This window comes from Gavia stellata, chromosome 2, assembly GCF_030936135.1.
Source record: "Gavia stellata isolate bGavSte3 chromosome 2, bGavSte3.hap2, whole genome shotgun sequence".
NCBI lineage: Eukaryota > Metazoa > Chordata > Aves > Gaviiformes > Gaviidae > Gavia > Gavia stellata.
In genome coordinates, this window is record NC_082595.1 from 25931026 (window position 1) to 25956589 (window position 25564).

Sequence of the window (25564 nt, forward strand, 5' to 3'; positions counted from 1 at the left end):
CTGATGGACTTCTAAAATCTACCAAGTCCCTGACAAATGAAAAACTGAAATTTTTTTTGTATTACAGAAATAATTCAATAAGTGTGTTAGTAGCAGATGTAAGCATTTGTATTTCTTGTTTTCACTAGGTAATGGCAAAAATCTGAAAATTTGATGGTTCCAGTAATTTTTTTTTCCCTTAATTGGGAAATGGACTGTAAAATGGTTTTCATAATGATTTTGGCTTTACCTTTTGTTTCTTTCATCAAAGTGTCATTTTTTCATATCTGACCATTCCAACTAGCAGTTCCTTGAATTTTCAGTGTTGGCATAGACTTCTGCTCTTTTTTTAATTGCTGTAGATATTTTTTCTATTTAATTTGTAGATTTCACAAAGATGACAGATAAGCATAATACAACAAAAATTATTTAAACTCACTATGCAGCATGCCACCATCCATCCATTAACATTGAACATTGTATCAGGATGGTATTGGGTTAATGTGTGTAATGGTTTGTTTCATTTTCAGGTATTTGGAGTGGATGACAGCCAGGATTATAATAGGCCTGTAATCAACGAGAACCAGAAAGATTTAGTAAAAGATTGGGCTATAAATTCTGCTGCAGTAGTGCTGGAAGAAAAAAGACCACTGAGTACAACTGGATTTCTTGACACAGAGGTAGAATTTAACTTTTGATGGTCTTCTTTTTTCTTCCAATAAGAGAGAGCACTAATAACTGACCAGTGTTAAACAGCAAACAAAACCTTGCTTAGAAAATATTAACTCAGATCTGTAAGTATTTTATTTTTCTTAGGCCTTTATTGCATTATCAAAACTTCTCTGTTAGAGATAGGCACATAATATTGTGAAGGTGTTTTAAACTTCGCTACCTTTCTATGTGCACGAACACCAGTGTATTGGAAATGTAGCAGGAGCTTCCTTGTAACATTATATTTGCAACACACATTGGCACAGTACACACTTCTTGTAAGTTATGCAGCAGAACTGAGGAAAAGCTGGTTATGTTTTATAGCCCAAAGCAAGTAACTATATTAAAATTCAGAAACAAGGTGTATGCATTTAATGTGCAATACAAGGTCAGCTAGGAAGAAAAAATGGTGGATAATACATTTCAGGTTTTGTTCTGAAGGCAGAGGACTTCAGTTTTTTACATTCACGGTGTGAGTTTTCAAGTGAGATGCCACTCACAAGAAGTCACTTATGTTAGTTGCTTCAGAAGTAGTATAATTTAATCAGTCAGTGAAAGATTAGGCAAAGGAAAATGCCTGTTCTTTGTCTATGACTCAGAATATACACACAAGCTAGATGTTAATCGTACGTCATTGAAATCTTGGGAGACATTGTGATATCGTTGTGATGGATAAACTAGAACTTGAAATATTTTGGGAAGAGAACGGCCTCACACTGGTACAGAATTAATCTGGTAATAGTAACGAAGCACCTCACACTTCTGCTTGCCATGGAAAACTGTTTCTGAAGTATGATCCTGTAAATTAGCAAACTTTATAAATAAGCAAATTTTCTGGAATATATCAAAAGCTTAAAGTACGACTTTCTTTACCTGCCATGCAAATACATTGGTTTTAGTATCTAGGAATCTGTTTCTCCTAGAGAAGGTGTTCTTTACATGGTTGTATTTTAGCTACTGTGCAGTCTTGATACAGTAAATATGTTACTGTATCTAGATTAGTATCTTTGAATAGTTTCTCTAAGGTTACTGCTTCAAGTAAATTATTGCCATACAGCATGGGCATATTGTGTGGAAGAATTCAACAAACTTTGCCTTTTACCTTGCTTCTTTGCATGAATCTATAACCACAATCTTTCTCTCTCTTCTTTTTCATGCCTTTTGCAGCATTCAGCTCTTTTCAAGATTATTTAAAGTATGGATATTTTTCCATTTCTATAAATTCATAAGCAGCAGAATAATATATGATTTATTTTATTAACATAATTGAGCTTTCCGTGTGTCGTATTTTGAAAATAACAGGGTTTGGTTTTAGAAGACTGAGATTTCTGCAATCATAGGGCAGCTTTAAGAATCCTTCTGGCAATGGCATACCAAAGGTTGAAATTACAAGAATAATGCCTTTTTATTATTGCAGATGATTTGTTGAACAAAAAGGTCTTAATATATTGGGAAGAGAATGGGTTATTTGGTATAGTCTTAATTTACAGATTATTGCGAGGCATGATAGGGGAAGGTAGGTAAAGGAACAAAACTGACATAGCAGTGTGGATATAGCAAGAATTGTGTAAGAAGAGATGAGGACAGATGAAGATGAAAAAAAGATTGCCAGAGAAAGTTAAAAATAGAAGTTGGTTAATACATATGTAGAAGTAAAAGAGAAGCTAATTCAGAAAAACAGAGGTGTGTTTTGTACTATCGTAATAGGAAAACAATCATGAGGATAACTATTGAGAGAAGATGGTAATATTTAAAGCCTTACTACCAAAACTTACACTCAGTTTGTTTTATCATTAGGAAAGGGAGAGGCAAATGTGTTTGATTTGCAGCGTACGTGGGTATCATGTTCTCATGATATACAAACTTTTCTGCTTGTGGTTTTTGGAAGACTTACCACATTACTGAGCTGCAGATCATAAGTTAATAAACCTGATTGAAGATCTTGGCTGAATAGTCAGGTAGCCTCAGGGTAGCTCAGTGTTCCAGGCTTGCATCCACTCAGATTGTGCAAGGACCTTGTTCCAGCTGCCCATCACAGTTGTACCTATAGATGATTTAGAAGAGTGAGGCGAATTCAGAACATGATTGACATAGAAAAAGCAGAGAATAAAAATTTAAGAGATTTTAATTAAGGAAGATGGAAAAGACGGCTTGGCAAATAATGAAGATTTTATTAGAAGTTATAGATATCTATCTTTTATACATAAGATTTTGGGGTTGAAATATTATTCTGAACTTAAATATCTTAACTTTACAGGGCTTCTGAAGTATCGTGAATAACATGCTTGGAAAGGACCTAAAAATTGTTTTTCTTATAAAGAAATTCTCAGCTTTTCCTTTGATGTGACAAACTTTGGTACTTTAAAGTAGCGTTATGTCATGAGACTAAATAAAATGCGGAGTGTATGTCTGACATAGTTGGATTGAGCCTGCATGCCCTGGTTCTTGCCTTTTCACTGATTACAGATTAGGCAGTAGAAGTACTAAATCCATCTATTTAAAATATTTAAATGTTTTTATTTTCTGTATTATAAGCTGCCACTTGCCAACCAAGGTAAGTGTGATTTAAGAACAAAAATTAAGTAAGATAGAGAACAAAGAGAATATTATTGTTGCTGCTGTCATTATTATTCTTACTATGTGAGCTTGATTAATAAAAATACTGCAGACATTTTGGCTATGATTTATCCATCCAGCTTCCATTTAATTTTCAGTGGCCAGTTATCACATGCTGACCACAGTTCTTAAATCATGTGCACGGTTTATCAACATTGTCTTTGATGTGCTTCTTAGGGACATACCTGGTTTTTGTTTGTTTTGTGGGTTTTTAAAAATTTTTTGTTAAGACTGCAGCGCAGTTAGAAACCATGTTCTGCATCTGCAGGGTCATCAGTGCCATTGTCTACAATGTTCTTTTCCCTGTTTTGAATGCCCATTTTATGTCTTTCCCACTGAAGATAAAAAATACTACTGACATTCTGAATACTGAATAACTTTATTCATGTAAATACTTACTGTCTTGCTGTATTGCTTCTTAGAAGTGGAGAACTGCTGTGTGTATTTAGAGACTGTATTTCCTTTTGTTTGTCCGCTCTAATTACACTAATTTCTTACCCTTCTGTAGAGCAAACCATTCAGTCTGAAGTTTAATACTTCCTCTTTGTTTGAACTTAGATGCTATGCTAAAACATAGGATGATTGTGTCACCAATGTCATACGGCTGTGAAAAAGCAAATATGACCCTTGGATACCCTGGAAAATGTATTGTCAGTAAGAAAAGGACAGTGTTGTTGCCATGGTAGAAAGTGTTGGTGAAACTTCCTCTGAAATATTGGCACTAGAATTGTTACCGTTCTTGGTTAAGAAGGGTGAATACAAGACTAAAGAAGACTACTCAGTCTGCTAAGGGAACGGAGATTTGCCTTACAAGAACAGATTGGTACAATTCATTTAGTCTAGCAAAGTAGTAGCTGAGATGGGTACAGTTGCTGGGTTTTGCTGTGTAAGTGGTGTAAATGCAACAGAAGGAAAAAAACCTATTTGAGATAGAGGTCAATGTTGTTCCAGGAACAAATGTGAAGACATTGGCTGTAAATAAAGTGAGTATGGAAATTTGAGAAAAAAATCATCACACCTGGAGGAATATGGAGGAAGCATATAGAGGGGGGAGGGACTATAAGAACTGCTTTCAAGTCAGCACTTCAGTTTATGAAAGGATGGCATAATACGATTTTTACAACATCAGATGACTGGAGTATATGTCTGAAAAGACTTTTTTTTTTTTTAATTGTTGAAGTTTATTTTAAAAAGATATTATTCTGCTCTGAAATGCCAAGTATTGGAGATGCTTCCAGGTGTTGTGTGTGTGCTGTGGGTTTTTTTCTGATGTAGAGCCTGAAGCCCTAAGTCCACAGAAATCTGTTGGTACATTTTCTGAAGATCTGTTACTCCAGTTTAGTTTGAATACACGATAAGCATAAGGGAAAGCAGATTTAACACAAAATTAAAAGGCTGGTGTCTTATGTAAACCCAGATTTTCTGAAAGACTAGGAAATTCCTTTTGATATTCAATAGAAGATTTGGAGGATTGCTTACTTGAGAGCCTGTAAGATGCAAATTGATATGGATTATAGGAAGAACATGAAGATAACTGAATGTGACTTTTTTTAATGCGTGTTTTATAAACCTTTCTCCTTTTGGATGTGCTTAAACTTCTATCAAAAGAAACTGCTTTTCATAGCTTTGTTGTTTTGTGCTTGTACATACAGAGAGTTGGCAAAACACACTTTTACATCCACTGCTATGTAGAAAGCATTTTTTTGGCAGTGTAATTACTTTCAGAGAAAAGTAATTTATCACGTAGCTTTACTACAGTTAATCTGCAAAGTCGTAATATATTTCTTTATTGTGAAGTGGAGTTCAGATTTCTGATACATCTGATATCTGTATCTCTGGAATTGGTTAGGTGGTACACAAGGAACTGGTTGGAGTTTTCTATAGCAAAGATAATTGGGACTTCTATCATGTTTGGTTTTGGTTGTAATTGTTTTATTAAAGGTGGAAGTTCACTAGCACAGACAGGAAATAGAGAAAATAATTTTTAGAGATACAGAAGGAAAATGAGGCTTCAGCAGTAGTTGTCAATGCATAAATGCACATTTTTTGCATGAGGTTTTTGTAATATTCTTTCTGGCACCCTTTTCCTTGCATTGTGTTCAAAAATGCCTGTAAATAACAGAAATGTTTCATTGCCTTCCTTTGCTGTTGTTAGACTTGAATTTTAAAACATTTTGATTCTAAGAAATGAATTCACAATGTGGAAATTTGTATCATAGTTCAAACAAATGACTTGGTGCATCTCTGACTTCTACATTCGTAATACTCTGAAAGATTCATGATGTTGCACTCGTCTGCATTAATTAGGGTCATTCATTTGATCAGGAGGAATTCAAGATCATCATAAATTCAAGTCTTCTCAAATGTCTAGGTAACTTTTAATTTGAAAGAAGTCATGATACACTAGATGACATTGTTCACCATTCCATTTCTGCTAAATAAATTTTATAAAATTTATAGAGTTGGTTCCTGGTCAAAGACTAGAATCCCAGAGTAGCCAAGTCATTAGGCAAAAATCAGCATTTTGAATAGAAGTGCCAAGATTTGAACAGACAGCAGAGCTTCACCTAACCTTTGAAATAGCTCCTACAAATTTCCTTATTAAGCAAGTTACTGGTATTTCCATGTCCTTCCCATCTCTTTTGTTGATCTTGAATTGTGATTTCTCGTTTGACTTGCCTAGGGTTATGTAACTCCTTTGGAACTGTAGTCAATGACTTCTGTCATTTGCAGTGCTTTGTCTTTTGAGTCCAATAAATTAGACTATGTAAACTTCTATAAAGCCTTTGATAGTGTACAGCCCATGTGTGTGTGTATATGTGCACATACATATGCATCGAGAGTTGCCTGTTGCCTTTTTTGGGGATGTGAGTGAGAAAGACTATAATATATTGGATAAAACAGTAATGTTGCATTATATTTAAAAATCAGTTTTTGAAAAAAGAATACTTAAGATACTATAGCAACACAACAAAAGGAGAAGGTTAATTTTATATTTACTTTTTTAAAATTTAAAAAATTTTCAAGGTTTCTGAAGGCTTACTGTCAAGAAAGTAAATTAATTTCCTTTCTAGGTCAGTTGCAAAAAATGATCAGATACTGATTACATTGACTTCACTATTACCCAGTAGGATGGTTTAAAACTTACCTTTCTTTCTTTTTTTGTTTAGGCCAAACAAATGATCTGATCTTCCTTTCCTTTCCATCATAATTATCTTATCATCATTATCTTACTCTTTCAGTCCTTAAGGTAGTCTTTCTGTAATGAAGCAAATACAATATTTCATCTGGACAAGAGGGTCTTCTAAACTGGTAAAATGTCACTTTCTTGTCTCCCTGAAGCACTTTTTTAATTTTTGAAAACACACCCACACACATCCCATGTTTTTTTCCTGCTCTTCTGAGCTGAGGACTGCAATAATGGGGTTTTCAAACTAGCACATGTTCTAATATATTTTATATAGGTTCTAATGTTTAAAACTTCACTGCACTAGGAAATGCTGTTTATTCTGTACTGATTCTGGCACTATATAGATGTTGTTTGTTTGATTGATTGCCATTCTAGAGCTGGTAACTTTAATTTATTGAGGTAAACTTTTTCAACTTCCTCCAGGAAAATAGTGTCTGATATGTCTATTCAGGAAAAACCTGGAAAGAGGACATGCTTTTTATCAAACAGTTGTAATTTTTCTTCTGCTTTTTTTCTTCCTTAGGAAGGTTCTACTGCTCCTGGAAGTAAACGTTGGGTATCACAGTGGGCCAGTTTGGCTGCTAATCATACACGTCATGACCAAGATGACATCAGATTGGAATCATCTGTGCCTGCTCCATTAGAAAACGGTATTAAAAGCTGTTCTTGTCATAACTTCTGCTGAAGAAACCTATGAAAGGGAGAAAAGTGATTATGTACCTACACAAGCAGCTTTCTTATTCTTAGTACCTCATCTTCACCTGAAATTGTTTCATGTCATTGAGAAGAAACAGCGTAAAAATGAACTTGTTTGGCATGGCAGAAGAGTGCCATTATTAAACTGAATTTTACTAAAACAAAAAATATAAAAACTGTTTAATATTAAAGAAACTTTCCTTGAATGCAGCGTGTGTTGGTCTGCATAGTATGTTTCTTTTCTTACTTCTTTCTCAGTACTGGCCCGAAATTGGACTTTAATGGATTGATTGTTAAACAGTCCAACCTCAGACTTCAATATTTAGTCATTATTGAGCTGAAGCATTGCATACTTCCTTACCTTGGAAACATAGAAAACCTTCTATGTTTCTTGAAAAGCACAGAAGCCTTCTCCTCAGCAATGAACAACTTTATCTCCCTTTCTCGTGAGTGCCAGATATTCAGGCTATGTCTCTCCTTAGTTAAACTATTCACATTTCTTATTTTAAATGGTTTGTTCTTGAAGATCTACACTCTTGACTATAAAGTAGTTGCTTACCTTGCTTCACTTTTCCTCTGCTGTTTTCTTCCTCTCAATTTCACCTTAGAGATGATGATTTAACACAGAATTCTAGTGTAATTTTTATGCTGATACTTGTGTATTGAGGTGGGGTCAATGTAGCTCTTCATTATGAAATTGACTGGTGACTACAAAGGGATGTCACATATGCTTCATATTCTGAAAGTGATAGGCTGTTCAGTGATCAAGAAGTAGCTAATTATCAGTCTACTACCTGACAAAAGGTTTTGTCCCGCAATTCCAGCATTTCCTCTTATTCCAGCTGACTTTGAAATTTTCAGCATCAAAGCAACGTTTAAAAGATTTTTTAATTAGGGGAAAAAAATGTGGTTTAAAAGTAGAAATGCTTTTCTGTGTACAACACTTCTGAAGATTTACTACCATCTACAGAACATGTCCAATAACCTCTTGTTAGATGTTGGTGAGTAGAATAAATTATTTTTTTCTATAGTTCTGAGCATCTTTTTAGTAATGTGTGTTCTCTACTTTTTTGTTATAGCTGCTGGCTTTCTTCAGATTTTCAAGAATCCATGTCTGTTACAATTTCAGAGCAAGCTACATCTTGCTATATGTAAGACCTATAAGTTAGTCTCTCAGAAGACTGCATTTTCAACTGATAAAATTGATAAAAAGTCTTTACTGCTTTCAGAGTGGAATCCTGTGATTCTCTCCCTGCTTCTACTGCAAATGTGCAGAAAAAAATGCCTATTACTAAGTTCTTTGGTTTTTCACTGTTTGCCCCCACCTTCAGTCCTCAGACCACAGTAAAAGTGTAGTGACAGAGATTTCTCTAAAGTGTTTATCTATTCCACATGACATATTAAAAAAGGGGGCGGGGGGGGGGGCAAAACCCAATAATGTCCATATTTTTCTGCCCAAATTTTAGGTTTCTTGTTAAGTTTAGATAACTCCCTTTGTTCCTGGCCCAGATTAGATGAACTGAACCATTGTCTAAACTGCTCAATCTTGAATCCCATAGGTGGTAATTATTTTTTTTTTCTTTCAAATTCCCTCTGTTTCTCCTACACCTTAACTTAGACGTAACTAATATATAAATTTCCTAAGTGGATTTGTGATAGATTTATTTTACTGTCCTCAGATTTTACATAACACTAATAAATCAATTCAGATACTTTCTATGTTCTTTACAGAGCTCTTACCTGTACAATTTATTCTTTACTAGAAAAAAGCCAGTTAGCTTCTTCACAAGAGTTAGCTTGTAATTCTGTGTATTGTTCTGGCACAATGAAAGGAAGAGAAAGAACATGACTTTTAATACTAAAGTTGAATAAATAACTGGACTACTTTAAAAAAAAAAGAAAGGTAAAACTGAAATATTATTGAGAATTTCTTCCAAAATGAAGCTGCTGTTATGTATTGATTAGTAACTGAATTTCTATTCAGGTTTGTATTCAGCAGATGAAAGTATATGTAAGCATGTTTAATTAACCGGTTCATCAAATACGGTTATTTTTCTGATAATTTACTTTTTGAAGTAAGCTCACACGGTTTTAAAATCATAGAAGGTGAGGCTGTTTATTAAAGCAAGCAATAAAATACATTCCAACTTCATATCTTCATCTTACTTTTTGGGGAAGTTTACAAAGAAATTTTGCTTTTGATGTTGTATAATGCAAACTTCTGTATCAATACATGGAAGAGTTCTTACCAGTAACTGCTGCTTCTATAGTAGCTTTTCCACCCCTCGTAGCAGTTGAACTTTGCATAGGATACTAAAAGTCAGAGAAGATGGAAAGGGGAAAAATTTACTTATCTGATATACCTTGTACATAGAATAATGGAAATCAAGAGCAAATTTTGCACTACTTGGAAGAATGAGGTATACATATAAGGCACTTAAAATCATAGCTCTTGACACTGATCCGTTGGTAGTTAATCAGGGGCTTTGGTGGTCTTTTGTTTTTTGTGTTGTTTTAAGTTGTCACTTTCAGATGGAACACTAACTAGGATCTTCTTCAGAGAGATGAATGCTTCTCTTACCATTGTAAGAACTTCATGATTTAAGTGAAGCAACTACTACGTAGTGCATACCCGTACTGCAAGAATTCTAAAATACTTAAGGAGAAATCTAGAAAGCATCAAGCACCGAAGATGTAATGAAAATACGATTTGATATGTATGTCCAAAGACCAATTCACAAAATCTGTCTTGTTGGCTCAGACACCTGTATTTTCCCTACAAATCTTAGAAGTTAAACTTCACATAATATGTATATAGACAAAGACAATGCTGAACAGCTCCATACCTTTCTTCTACTAAAGACTGTTTGAAATTCACCAAGAAGCAAGTTACGTGCCTAAATGTATATAAAAGATTTGCTCTGATAGGTATGACTGACTGAAGTCAATCTTCACAGATAGCAATCATATTGATTTTCATTGAACCTCCAATTTTTTTATAATTTTCAAGAAAAATAGTCCAGGAATTAGAAAACCTTGCTTAGATTTCAGAGATACATCATGCTTCTCAAATGAGTGTCCTAACACGGACTATACAAAAAGAGGTGTGAGTGATTTTGCATTCTTCATCAAAGGTGTGACACTGTGCAAAGAGAAAAGAAAGATTGAACAGCTCAGATAGAAAGTAGCAGATATGTACCATTGTACAATATGTATACATACATACAGTATGATTGCTGCTATTCAATTAAGTGCTTAGAGAATTCTTGCAGAGGGGGAAGCCCTATACACCAGTTTATATTCCTGGAACAACCAATGTTGGTGGCAAGCCTTGATAGAAAGATCCCAACAGGGTATGCAGAGTAGTTGTTTATAGATTTCTCCTCGTGAAAATCAAATTGACAGATGTGTGTTAGTAAGCATGTCACTTTATGATCTGGATGAGGGAATTGAGTGCTCCCTCAGTAAGTCTGCAGATGACACCAAGTTGGGTGGGAGCGTTGATCTGCTCAAGGGTAGGAGGGCTCTGCAGAGGGATCTGGACAGGCTGGATCGATGGGCCGAGGCCAATTGTATGAGGTTCAACAAGGCCAAGTGCCGGGTCCTGCACTTGGGTCGCAACAACCCCATGCAACGCTACAGGCTTGGGGATGAGTGGCTGGAAAGCTGCCCTGCAGAAAAGGACCTGGGGGTGCTGGTTGACAGCCGGCTGAATATGAGCCAGCAGTGTGCCCAGGTGGCCAAAAAGGCCAACAGCATCCTGGCCTGTATCAGAAACAGTGTGGCCAGCAGGAGTAGGGAGGTGATGGTGCCCCTGTACTCGGCGCTGGTGAGGCCGCACCTCGAATCCTGTGTTCAGTTTTGGGCCCCTCACTACAAGAAGGACATTGAGGTGCTGGAGTGTGTCCAGAGAAGGACAACAAAGCTGGTGAGGGGTCTGGATCACAAGTCTTATGAGGAGTGGCTGAGAGAACTGGGGTTGTTCAGCCTGGAGAAGAGGAGGCTGAGGGGAGACCTCATTGCTCTCTACAATTACCTGAAAGGGGGTTGTAGAGAGGTGGGTGTTGGCTTCTGCTCCCAAGTGACTAGTGATAGGACAAGAGGAAATGGCCTCAAGTTGCGCCAGGGGAGGTTCAGGCTGGATATTAGGAAAAATTTCTTTCCTGAGAGAGTGGTGAAGCATTGGAATAGGCTGCCCAGGGAAGTGGTGGAGTCACCCTCACTGGAGGTGTTCAAGTAACGTGCGGATGAGGCATTGCGGGACATGGTTTAGTGGGCATGGTGGTGTTGGGTTGATGGTTGGACTTGATGATCTTACAGGTCTCTTCCAACCTTAATGATTTTGTGATTCTGGATTATATTGCAACAAGTGGCAAATTAACTTGCAAAAAGAATTATTTTCTACCCAAACATTCAAATTCAGAGCAATTAATAGAGCAATTCATATTATCTCTGAGTAATAAAGGCTTATTTCTGACAGCACAGCTGCTATGTTTGTTAAATGGGCAAGGAGGGCACAGTCATCACTGTGGAAAAATAAAGTTTGGTTGCTGAAATGGGGGTATTCAGCATCAATTATTCCTTGCAACAGTTCATGGGATGGCCATATTTTTCTGTCTAAAGAGCATTCTATATCCACTAAGAATTCAAGGAAAGTGCTTTCTTTTGATGCTTTTTATACATTTTCTATATATTTCTACACTACAGTGTCTTGTTTGGGTTAAAAGCATTCTTTTTGCTCTCTCAACCATACTAAGTTCCTTCTTCATGAGTAGGGCTTTTCAATACTGCTGAAAGAGTGTCTCCCAGCACTGCAGCCTTTTCCTTGAGGGGAGGTCTTGCAGGGAGAGGCTGTAGCCCCTTGGTGAGACAAGACCTTGAGCTGTGGAACAGGCAAGTAGGGAAGAAGGAGGTGGATCTTACTCTATTCAGTAGCTTTGAAATCTGGTGCTGAATGTGTTTAGGAATGTAAGACTTGCTTTCCATTCCCTGTTGTAATGATGTGCTGATATAACAGTGATTTGTTGTGTACCTATTTTAACCTACTGTGAGACCACAAAAACTTTAGGTTCATATATACAGTCCCAGTGTACACAGCAGGCTAAAAGGGTTTGACTTCAAAGAGAGCATACCTTGTGTAACTCAAATTTTTTATAACTATGAAAACTTCCCTTTTTATATGAGAGCGATCCTAGCCGATATTATGCAACATATGTCTTGAAATTACAATGAAGCAGGAAAAAATACTATAGTCCCTCTGCAAGAATGACACAAATGTTCATGAAGTGTTCCCTTTTCCAGTATGCAGTCACAAGAGTGTCAGCAAGGTAGTAATTAGCCCAAGATGCCACACAAACAGGTGATTGTTTAATCACAAGCAAAATTATCCTTGTTTGGGAAGAAATTGTGCCTGTTTGTTGCAGAGCAGGAGGAAGGGATGTTTTTCTGTCTTTGCACTCTTACCCTGCTTCTGAAATGACTCCTTTCCTTTTCCTGCAATATGCTAGTTTTAGGAAGTACACTTTTGGAAGATGGCTTTTTCTGTCCTGGGCACATCTCTGTGATAAACCAGATTGCAGTAATTCCATTGCAACCTTTTAGACATTGCTTTGATAGACATATGCTTTGTATCAGCAATTTGGATTCTGTAGATTGAACTGTTCTTTTGCATGACACTCTTAACATTCTACTTCTAGTAATACAGAAATATTTTTTTGATACATGTAATCTGTTTAATCAGGAGATAACCTGCTATAAATTATGTTAGCACATGATTTTGTTCGGGTTTAATTACAAAATGTATTGTAACAATGAAATTAAATAATACAGCTAGTTATGTACAACTTACTTGTTATAGTTTGAAGGCAGTTAATGTAATTCACAAACAGAGTTTCCACTCTATAATAAGAGGAGTGTTTCCACTCTTCCCTGTAAAGAGGAAATGATGCCTAATAAGGATAGGACAAGCAGTGATGGGCTAAATTGGAGAAAGTACAGCTCATTTTAAAGAATAAGAAAATTATTTTAAGAGTTATCTACCCAAATAGCTGAGATTTTTAAGAACTTGTTAAATGTTTTTAAACATATATTTGTCTAAGTGTAATTATCCTGCCGTAGAACAGAGGGATGGAGTAATGACTTTTTTCAGTTCTGTTTTACATTGTTTTATTAGTCTTGCGCAGTCTTAAGAATTTAATGTTTCTATTTACCTTGCTATTGAATGACTTCTCAGCTATTTTTTTCTTTTTCATTTTTAGACACAGACATCAGTGAGTCTGGTATTTCCATTAGAAGCACTGGTTCAGCTGCTTCTATGACCACCCAAGGTGAGCGAAAGAGGAGGACGCTTCCACAGCTTCCCAAAGAGGAAAAAGTGAATGAAAGCTCAAAAGCAAAAACTACATCTCATCAGAGGTCAGAAATAGGTGAAAAGCAAGACACTGAACTTCAGGAGAAAGAAACTCCAGCTCATGCCTCAGAAGCTGACAGCAGAAGTATAGCTAAGTCAAGCAGAACAATGAATGGTCTTTCACCCAAAGCTACTGGAGACAAAGTTTTTTCTTTGCCCAGCTCTTCCAGTAAAGAGAGAGTTGAAACTGGTAGAGAAACTTCTGTGGTGAAACAAGCTTTAGCAAAAATTCAACAACAAGAAAGAAAGGAGCAAGGACACTGGACACCCACAAAATTATCCTCTACAAAACCTGCTGCAAACCAGGTTGAGAAAGGTAGGGAGGAGATTGCTACGTCACCCAAAACTTTGGATAATCAAGACAAAGCTCCTGGACATGTTACAGGTAAAGCAGAAATTAAGTTGGCACAGACTGAGGGAAAAAGAAGAAAAAATGAGGACACTATTAAAGGACAAAGTCCTAAAGCATCCGGAGGAGAAAAAAAGGAATCTTCAAAACCATTAGTGAGGCAAGGTAGCTTTACTATAGATAAGCCTAGCACAAATATACCTATAGAACTTATTCCTCACATTAATAAGCAAAGTGGATCTGCTGCCCCTTTAGCATCTGCAAACAGGATACGTGACAGAAGTGATTCAATGGAGACTGATTCCAGCCTAGATACAACACTCATTTTAAAAGACACAGAAGCTGTAATGGCTTTCCTTGAAGCTAAATTGCGTGAAGAAAATAAAACTGATGAAGGTCCTGAGACTCCTAGCTATAACAGAGATAATTCCATATCACCAGAATCAGATGTAGATACAGCCAGCACAATCAGTCTCGTTACTGGTGACACTGAAAGAAAATCCACGCAGAAGCGGAAGAGCTTTACAACCTTGTATAAAGATAGATGTTCCTCTGGTTCCCCTTCAAAGGATGTTTTAAAATCTTCTGCAACAAGTGCCAGAGAAAAGATGGAAAAGAAAACTAAAAGTCGATCTTCAGATGGTGGGTCTAGAGCTGATGCTCGCAAAACTGTGCAATCCAGTGGACGAATGAGACAACCATCAGTAGATTTGACAGATGATGACCAAACATCTAGTGTACCTCATTCTGCTATTTCTGATATCTTATCATCTGACCAGGAAACGTACTCTGGCAAATCACATGGAAGAGTTCCTTTTGCCTCAGCAGATGAACTTTTACATTCCAAAATGGAAGGAAAGTCAGCTAAATCAAAAACCTCTCCTGTTGCACTTGGGCAATCTAGTAAATCTACCACTCTTCCAAGACCTCGTCCTACAAGGACTTCTCTCTTGCGCAGAGCACGGCTTGGTGAAGCCTCGGATAGCGAGCTTGCTGATGCTGATAAGGCTTCAGTGGCTTCCGAAGTGTCCACTACAAGTTCTACGTCAAAACCTCCATCAGGGAGGAGAAGTATTTCCAGAATAGACTTACTTGCTCAACCTCGCAGAACTCGACTTGGCTCTTTATCAGCACGTAGTGATTCTGAAGCAACAATAACTAGAAGCACTGCCACATCTCGTACCCCAGAAGCTATTATCAGAAGTGGTGCAAGGTTAACATCAGCAGGAGATAGTAGTAAAGTTTCTGCTAGAACTCGGGCCAATAGCATTTCTCGACTTTCAGATTCAAAATCCAAATCTTTGGCTTCAGCTCATAATTCTCCTTCAGGTATGTGAAATTATTTGAACTAGTCTTATACAATACTACATGTTTTTCATCTGTGGAAATTTTTTTTTATTTATTTATTTTTTTAAGGAACCGTTTTTATGAAACATTCGTTGAGTTTTACTTGATGCAGTCTTTCTCTTTGGAGGAGGAAGAGGATTCCTTGGCAGGGCTTGTGGATGTTTCTCACTTAAAATCACAGAGACAAGAAATTGTGATCCTTTAACTGTTTGGATATTTTTTTAACTGGAAACCAGTAACAAAGAATTGCATTGAGGCATTCAGATGTGGCAGCACTGATTTGCATTAGTACAAAAACAGAGCAGAGATCTCTGCTCAAGTCATAGTAGTAGAAGTTCAGAAAGTCAGCAGCACTTTTTACTACATAGACAATGGAATATTTATTTGTAAGGTAGGCTTGTAAATATTTTGAACAGCAAGTGTTCCCTGAGGTATACCCTGAGCATCTGTAGGGTAATTATAATTTAAGATTAGCTTCCACAACTACAAAAGTGAGATTTATTTGGTAAGAATAATAACAATGAAGTAACAAATGGAAAAATTAAACACAAACTCTACCTAACTAAATATCGTAAAGTTAAGTAATTAATATTAAAATGTTTGCCTTGCCTTGCAGGAAGTTTCTGTTGTCTGTTCCAAATCATGACGATTTATGATTTCGTCATGATTTCCAAATCATGTTGATCTTTTTTTTGTGTGGTAATTCCTTTGCTCTAATATTATTTTACGTATGGAAGGAAAAATCTGTACAATTGATTAATTTTAACCTACTATTCTGTTACAAGTTTACATAACACTTTAAGTGCAAGCAGTGTGAAAGGCTGCTAGTTTTTTTTTCCAACAGCAATGTTAAATCAACCAAATTAAAATGTGGTAGTTCTAAATAAGTCGACTTTCATGTGGAATGAATATCTAAAATTTATCTCCTCTTGCTTTTTGAATTGTCATGCTACCAGCGTGACGTTATTTGAAGCCGATCCACAATCTAAGAAAAAATAAATGGAATAGCTGCCAGTGTTGTGTGTTGCTACTGAGATTATATATTCTCCTTTACTGCTTCCCATTCAGAGTTGATACAAACATCTGTGATACTTAAAAGGGCAGTAGGACTGTGGGAAATTTGTTGCTTGTATATCATAAATGTACCTTCTTAGGATTCTTAGCAGTGTTTATTCTGCAGACAGGTATCTTTTGGGTGCATCATTTATTAGCTGAACAGAAATTTCTGTAGAGATACAAATCAGGTGTTCATTGAACTACAAAGTTGCATCTGTTTAATATTATGACAGGTGTCTACAAAGATACAAAAAAAAGGTGAAACTTCAGAGAAAACCTCAGTCTTTCTTTGTAAGATATCATTGGAAAAGTAGCATGTTTTAATTCTTAATCAAAGTTTTAAATTGATGTGTGCAGCCTGAAAGGTGGCAACATTAGGTCAGGGAAGAGTGTTAATTAAGACTGCTTCTATATGTTTACTTTTATAATTAACACTAGTTTACATCGTGATATTGCTGATTTTTGAAAAGGTAAACCCCAGTTGTTACTCGTCACTACGCTTCCTCTTGTGTTTTTCACAAAACTATGTACGGATTTTGAGTTTTGTATCTGTGTGAACTATTGCATGCTTCCTGAACTTTTCCCAGGGTGATGGATTGAAGTGGTTTGCTCCATCTGTTCAAGGGAGCGGGTGTATTTTTCTCTTCCCAGTCTACTAGTCTATCATAGTCATCTTTGTTTAATGTTCATTTCATTTACCTGCATTACACAGTCAAAGTTTACTGTAGCTTGTATATAATACTCCGTTTTCAAGAGAGAAAAGGTGCCATCTTCTCATGAGCTACCCCAACATAATCTAGATATTTTAAAAATATAGTTGTTAGAAAAATCTACAGTAGAAATAGCTTTTGTCATAAAACGCTTTATCAGTTTATATATCAAAATCAAGGAGAATCCTGTATCAATGTAAAGGTAGAAATCTGAAAGCAATTAATAAAACAGTCAGATACTTTCAAAACAAAATCACGGCTTAATAAATCAATCAAGTCTTGTTACTATGTAAGTAACGAATATTATTGCTACTGTTTAGGATTTAGAGTTCAGGATTTTGTCTGTATTGGTAAGCTTATTGTGTAATTTTTTTACTGGACTATTGAGAGTATACTTTAGGAAAATCTGAATTGCTTTAAAAGTGCAAATAATCTCTCTTATTATATATAGGCCACTACTCAGTACATCCCCATTTTCCCATTAGCATCTTATAAAATGATGCTAATAACTACCCAATACATCAAGTTATTAATAATACGATTTAGTATTTTATGCATAGATAAATGTATTTAAAACATCTTTGACTAGAATGTGTTACTTGTATGCAATATATAAAAATGTAATGTAGCAGAAGTTTTTAGATCCAAAGCATGTAATTCCTGAATTTAATTTTGTTTCTAGAAAAGTCAACAATTTGCTTAATTTTAGCATTTTTGGAAATTACTAATGAAGTGCCTGACAGAAGTGCCTCCACTGTTTGAACATGTTTTACTTCAGGCACATTTAATCAAGGCATAACAGTGATGTATTTTCTTATCTCCCTGGACTTAGAAAGACTGGAAAATGAATGATCATTACTACTATAGGGTTTTTTTTTCCTTGTGCCAGAAGACTGGTTGCTATTGAAGTGTTAAAAATGTTCCATGGGTCTTCTCATCAGAGTTCAGTTAATGTTACCACATTGTAGATCACTAAACATTGGCAGCAGAATCTTGCTTCTTAAATCCAGTCTACCAAAAAGAAAATTATTTCCACATTTCCCAAATGTTTTTGAATGTTCAGACATACATGCCTGTAAAAAGGGGGCAAAAAAAAGCTGTAGTCACTGGATTTTTTTATTGTCTTGTACTTCACGTGGATGAATTGCAATGTAATAGCGTTAAAATTGTCAGAGCTGTCAGCAAGTCCATGATTTCAAGAATCTTTTTTAAGCCTTGATACAGTTAAGTATTGCTTACTTTTAAATGAAAGAGCAAGCAGATAAATGGAATGTCTTGGATGAGAAGTACCAGCATTAAAAGTAATTACCAGGGTGTTTCTGTGGTAGGAGGCTTGATAACTGACAACACTGTGAAGACGTGTGAAGCAGAATTAGTAATTTATAGTACAAGCAATGGAAGATTTAATCAAGGCACTGAATCATCAAGCAGTAGAACGTGATCAATAAAAACAGAGAAGACCAAAGACCTTTTTTCACAATTGCAGAGGAAAATTGAAGATCATGTTATAGAAGGAGCTATGTATTGGGAAAACAAACAACAGGATCAGACCTAGTGCAAAAGTGCTAAGCTGCACCTGTAAAATTAAGCATTGAGTCAGAACAGAGAGACCTTGAGTTGTGGTCGGCAGCTCTGCTGGCTTACTGACCTAGCTGTCATGGCAGATAACTAGCAGATGGGTTGATCAAAGCTGTTGAGGTATCTCTGGGGAAAAAGAAAAACAAAAAAAGGTTTGAGCATGGAGAGAAAACAACCCTTATTAAATGCACTTTAGCATTATTGCACTACTGAGCACCAAATTTTAGGATCTTTGAAATGGATGAACCTTGGGAAGGCAATGCATCAGTGACAGTAGAGTATTTTATAAGGGATATGCTTAATAAGTCTGTCCTCAGATCCTAAAAGTGAGATTATGGTGTCCAAGTCATTAAACTTGCCAGCTTAAGGTGTTGTCAACACATTGTACTTCTCACAGAGTAGTCACCAATGAGGTTTTTCGTCTGATTATTTTAGCGAGGGTTTTGGAGGATTTTCTAGTTATTGGTGCTGATATTCACAGTCTTCGGTATCTGAGATAACTAATTGCACGATAGCTTTCAGAAATCTACATAAACTACAATGACATTTTGGGGCTGCATAATTTATAAATAGTAATAAAAGCATATATGTGCAAATATATAGCTAGCTTAATGGGAAACATGCTTGGATATTGCTTGTCATGAATCATACAACTTTGAGATTTTTACTGTTAAACCTACAATAACATATTAATGAGAAACCTGTTGATAATATATAAATAAGCAATGTTATAAGGCCTTAAAATTTAATGGTCTTAAAAAATGTAGGGGGGGTTTATGGTACTATGTTATTGATGTCATTTCAGTTAGTATCTCTGAAATGTTTAAGCTTTTACAAAATTCATTATTTTTGATTGAATGTATGATTTAAGAATCTTTTCCTAAAAAGTGTGGGTGGAAAAGAGGCCCTAAGATTAATCTCATCAATATATTTTATTTAAGCAAATGCTTCTAATCTGAATGTTTTAATACGAATTAACATGATAAAACACTATTTTGTACACAGAGAAATCCAAGCTTCTCCCAGACCCAGATCCTGATGTTGAAACTTACAGTGGTAGAGTACTAGAAATCAAATCTGTTTCTGATATTTCACTTCTCATTCAATTTTTAGTTTTTAAATATATGACTACATATGCTCATTGTACAGTGCTGAGCTGCTGGACTAGCTCACTTGAGAGATTTTAAGATAAATTTTATATTTATTTTAATGCATATAATTTGAACCAGGACAAAGAATGTAAACAAAAATTGATGATAAAATGTGGGCCCAACTCATAAAGCTCTTTGGACTTCGGTCACACATTGCTTGCATGCTATTGGTGGGGAAATGTGCTTTTTCTGCTTATGTTCTACTTCCCTAAGATCAAAACAAGTTTGAAACCTCCAAAAAGCGTATATTTGTTTTCAGTGATTAAAAATGCATTATTTATATGAGGGAAGGGATGTAAGCTTATACACCAATGTCATATTCTACATACCGTAATCTTTGAGAGCATTACACAAATCTTTTCTCAACTAAAAATTACTTTCATTATTTGTTACTTAAATCCATATTAATGTATACCTAATTTGTATTTTTTTTTTTAAACGTTTCAGGAGAAATCATTCTTACGTCTTGCATTTCTTATACTAAACCAATATACATTACTTGAATCTATTATTTTTTAAATTACCAAGAGGCGATCACGCACTTCTAAAAATTTCTACAGTAATTATAGAACCTCATGAATGTCAGTGAGTTTGGGGAACTAAATCCTCTGCAAGAATTTAGCAGGTTGTCGTGATGAGCATTCCTTTACACTTAGTGATATCTCTTCCTGCTGGGAATGTTTGAGGACAGCATATCTGAAATGCTTTTTCTAGACTTTAGGAATTCATAGAGGGATGAGAGCCTGCTACTTAAGTTTCAGTTCTCTTATACTTCAGGCAGTCTTCAGCAACATGGCTGTAAATGCTTTATGTGCTACATGTGAGAACATATGCTTTTTGCTCTGAGGCTGCTGTTTTTCTAGATGTGCTGCTGATTTTTATAACACAGTATGAACTTTAAAATTTTTTTTCTGTACTAAATACATAATGCATCACCTAGGATTTTTATGCTTTCCTTATGTAAGCATGCATTTCAGTCTTGGTGCCAGCTCCATCCTTCCTTCATGTCTCTTCATTGTTTTGTGTATCACGTAAACCTTGAATGAAACTTGGGAAAAAATCTGCAGAAAAAGTGCAATCTGACTATATACTTAAATGTTAATGAATTGGGCCCTTGTTTTGTAATACAGTTTGCTTGAGCTCATACACAATTACTGGCCTTTACATCTTTTTTCACTCATCATTATACAAAGAGCATCTGTTTTATGTTTTTATTAATCAGTATTTATTATTTAACACAAATTTTGTAGCTTTCTTTTTAAGATATAGTAAATAAACCTTTTGTGAGGTATCTGGGGATTGATAATGAATAGTTGTGTATTTTTGTGATATTACTGAAATAATACTGGTTTTTATTATTAAATATGCAATAATAATTCTTTTTTAATAATTAAACTAATTTAGTAAGTGCAAGATGGAGGCGCTTTCCTACAGATTATGCTTCCACCTCAGAAGATGAATTCGGATCAAACCGTAACTCCCCTAAACATACCCGTCTACGTACCTCTCCAGCCCTGAAAACCACACGACTGCAGAGCACTGGGACAGCAGCTCAAAGTAGCAATACGTTCAAGCACAGAATAAAGGAACAGGAAGACTACATTCGTGACTGGACTGCTCACCGAGAAGAAATAGCAAGGTTGGTTTTAAAGGAGTGCCTCTAAAATAACAAAGATTTGTACCCAACAGTTATACAGGTACATATATAGGAGAAGGAGCGCTGGTGGATTTTCTGTATCACTTTACTTACCATTTTCATTCACTAACTGAATGGGTAATTTAAAATTCTTCTTGTGAGAGACTGGCAGAGAGAATACTCATGTTACCAGCACATCTCTTTCTAATGCAGAACGATAGTAATTTCTGAATTATGATAGCCAGATACCAAAATATGAACTTCTGGTTGCATTAGTGGGACTTGCAGAGGTACTTTGCGTAGAACTCTTAGTTGCTAATGGTGTATTTCCTGAGGCTGAAGTATATCTGATTTTGTACTACATTTACATTCATATTGAGGTAAAATTTGAGATCAATGTATAGGTGACGGAAAGAGGAAAAAGTGATTTTGGCAATGACCATGTTCTCATTTTAATTTTTGGTTTATCTAGACATGATTTCATGTTAGATATTTTCTGATTTAAATCATATGTATTCATCAAAAAGTAATTTCTTTTGTTGCGAGTCCCTGAGATTAGTATAGCAAATCCTCCATTATTACTAATAGCGCTCTGCTTCAAGTGAACCAAGGAAAAGGTAGTCAGGTCTATGTTCTGGTAACCAGTTATTCCCATATCATGGAATATCCAGGCAGTGAAAACTTCAAATAGCTTGCACTAAATATATAAAACTATGTAAGTATATAAATGTTATTTAAAACTTAGATGCCAATGTTCAGGTTCTGAATCTTTTCACAGAACTTAATTTGGAAGCCTAAACAAGAAAAGTGTTTTCCTTTTAAAATTAATCTTAACACTGTGGCCTCACAGATGTGAAGCATTGTGTTTTGCTTAGTGTGATTAATTATTTTTTGTTTCCTCTTTTTGGTAATATTTTTCAACATTTGTTTTTCTCGTGTGGTCTGTGCAAAGGGAAAATACTTAAGGGAGTCTGATAGCATCTTGATAAATCATGAAATAAACATCTTGAAAGGCATCCTCCTTAATCATCTCTTTCTTTCCAAGAACCTAAAGTTAGAGATGGATACAGAGAGGAATGTGTGTATATGGGGGAAAGAAAATTGAGGGTAGCCATAGCATATTACTTCCTCCTTATAAAAAGTGCTGCTGAACCTCTACTTCAGTGAAACTTCTTGGTGTACTTTGCTCATCTAGGAGAGATTGACACTGGAAGTAATTCAGTCAAAACGTATTTGATGGTTAGGTTTGCAGGTTTTTTTTTTCCCCTTGGGCTTCTTACCATTTTCTTCATTTAGATACTGGTTTTAAATTTGTTTTGAAGGCTATGTACTTACCCTACATTTTTCAGCTTCTTTATTTCCAGTGGAAGTGGTGAGAGGCTCAAATCGGTGTTGCCAAATTTGTGATTGCGTATAGAAATTTCACACAAATTGCATTAAATGAGGATATTTATGGTTAAGAAAGCTAGCACTCAGCAGTTGAGAAATGCCAGACTACTGTCATCTATTTTCACTGCTTCCAACACCAATTCCCTTGTTTAGCCTCTGCTGAGCCCCCCTCCTCTAGGTCATTAGTTGATCCTTTCTGTGCCTCCAAATCTCTTTGTACTGATTCAGAGTATTGCTCCCCTGGCTTTAAGTTTAACTTCCGTCCTTTATAAGATAATTTTTGTCTCTGCTCCCTTTGCCTTGCTGACCATAGTCTCCCCTCCATCATTGTCTACCCTGGTGGTTTTTTTCTTTCCAGCCCTCAGTCCAGCCTCTATGATCAGAGTCCCTTCAACTCTGTTTAGAGTTTTAAAAAAAGGAAAAGATAGTTAGTTATACGATCTCATTAAAATTGGTTGATGTCATTTTTTTTTGTTGAATAACTGTGATTAGATTAGGCAGGTGTGAAGATAAGTATTTCATAAAATAAATGTGCAGCTGAAAGTGGTGTAGAGACTATATGACAAACATTTCATTGCATCCATGTTGCCATCATATTGTATTTTAACTGGTCTTCCAGCAGTGACCCAGTTTGCACTTTTCACAGACTCTACAATTTACAGATGCTAATAAAATTGAAAATTGGGAAGACGTGTTTAAAAAAACTTAATGGAATAAATAGATTTGATCTAAAACCACTTTGGCCTGGAGGGGATATACATCCTCAGAATAACAGGAGCTTCACATATATTTTATTTAAGGATTTTAAAGTATCATTAGAAAATAAACTGACTCAGTGTAGGAAGTGTGATGTAGTAGACTAAGCATAAAAATGTTTTCCAGCAGTTCAGAACTATTATAGATATCTTAGAAGTATTCCTATTTCATTGTGTATTTTCTAATACTATGGGTATTCTTTCACTACAGGTAAATAAGAACTAGAGTTCCAGGCTATTGAAAAAGATGGTCATGCTCTCTCCTCATCCCAAGCCCCTTGGTTTTCCCTCGGGTTGGAAACTGTGTCTGTCCCTTATGTAACTGTGCAGCTGCGGGATTCTGCTCACTGAGCGAATCTAATAGCAACATTTCCTGGAGCGGGTTGGGGGTGTTAGGGAATTTGAGGTTTCTTTTACTTTTGCCTCCCTGAATTGATTTGCCTTGTATGATTGCTAGGTCTGATGCAGGAAGCAGTAGAAATCTGCAAGGCAACCTACTGTTGCAACAGAGTAAATAGTGTGTATCTAAAGCCTAAGTCTCTTGTCCTTGATTATACAAAACATACTCGTTATACTTAAGCAATACTTTCTGTTTCAAAAAGTTAATGTAGAATGACTTGAAAACTTCATTTATGAAGAGTCAGGCCCAACTCTCAGCTGGTTTCTAATTTTCATAATGCTTTTTGTTTAGTGCTCTATTTATATTGTTGCTATACAGAAACGTTATTGAGTACTGACTATAGCCTACTATCACATTGAAACTAATTCCAGATTTTGTTGACTTGACTAGTGTTTGACTATAATGATTGTCTAACAACTTCCTTGCCATCCATGTTAGAGTGGTTTATTATGATATTTTCAGGATTCGTTTGAATTCATTTTTATGTAGACATCTGACATTTTACTGAATTTTGACTGCTTGGTAAGAACTCAGTTGAAGTGGCTGTGGCATGTTGAAGCATTCTGATTTCTGTGGAGAGTTAAGTCTTCGTTGATTGATAACTACTTTTGATTGTGGTGTTTAATGACATTTGTGTTCTGGAGGATTTACTGATAATTGAAATTTCCTGGGTTTTATTTTCTTCACAACTATTCATTTAATACCAAAATTTGTCCCAGAAATTCAAATGTGATTATTAGCAAATTCTCTGTTTAAGAAAAAAGTGGTGTGGTTGTGTGAAACAAAGGAAGTAGGTGCTCTACTATCTCTGCTACTTAGAATATTAGCTCAAACCTTGGAGTTTTAATGGTAGATCTATATAAGAACATGAAATATAAATTAAAATTGACCCCAAAGATGTAGTAATTAGGTTAAATTAGTTAATGTAGTAATAGGTACTTACCATATTTTAATTTCTAAAAATGAGCAATTGACTTGGTTTCTTAGTGTTCCAGTCTTTGATAGTTTGAATTCAGAAATACTGTCTTGAGTGGTCACAGGTAATTGCCACATATTCTTCTACAGCCTTATTCCAATTATATGTGTATTTATGCTGCACAAGGTTGAACTTTATTGGGGATTGCTGATGCCTAGCCATAAAATCCAGTGTTGGAATTTTACTGCATATTTCTCTAATCATGTTTGCCTTTCTAGTTTAAATTCTGCTCACTCAGTCTTAAACTATCGCTAGGTCAATGGTGTCCATTCTTTTTCACTTGACAAAAAATAAAGAGAAGGAAGCTCACCTTTAACAAGCACTGGACAGCACAGTGTGCATCACTGTCACATGGCTGTGCAACTCCTTCCACTTAAGTGGCGGGTGCTGCTGTTCACAGAGTCCTTGGTGGTGCAGAATTAGCACTCTTGACTTGTATGCCTTCAGTCCTCTCAGAAGTATGAAAGGGGATCACTTGGTGGGCTGCTCTGAATTCTAGGAATTCTGAACAGCCTGATCCAAGCTGGAGATTCAGGGTGCCCTAGTTAGTAGGGGGCTTTTAGCTTTTGCTGTGGTTTGGGCCCCCCACCCCCCTTCTTTTGGGGTGTCCTGGGGG

General features: G+C 35.9%; 1 protein-coding gene across 3 annotated transcripts in view; it reads left to right on the plus strand.

Moving 5' to 3' along the window:
- Positions 1-25564, plus strand: part of CEP170 (centrosomal protein 170) — an 87473-nt gene that overhangs the window by 45320 nt on the left and 16589 nt on the right. For 2 of the 3 annotated variants that reach the window (XM_059829763.1, XM_059829769.1), the window contains exons 10-13: positions 510-659; positions 7020-7146; positions 13450-15279; positions 21197-21431. In XM_059829763.1, coding sequence (XP_059685746.1) covers positions 510-659; positions 7020-7146; positions 13450-15279; positions 21197-21431 — 2342 coding nt within the window. The remainder of the gene's footprint in view (positions 1-509; positions 660-7019; positions 7147-13449; positions 15280-21196; positions 21432-25564) is intronic. The other variant, XM_059829775.1, reaches the window with a different exon arrangement.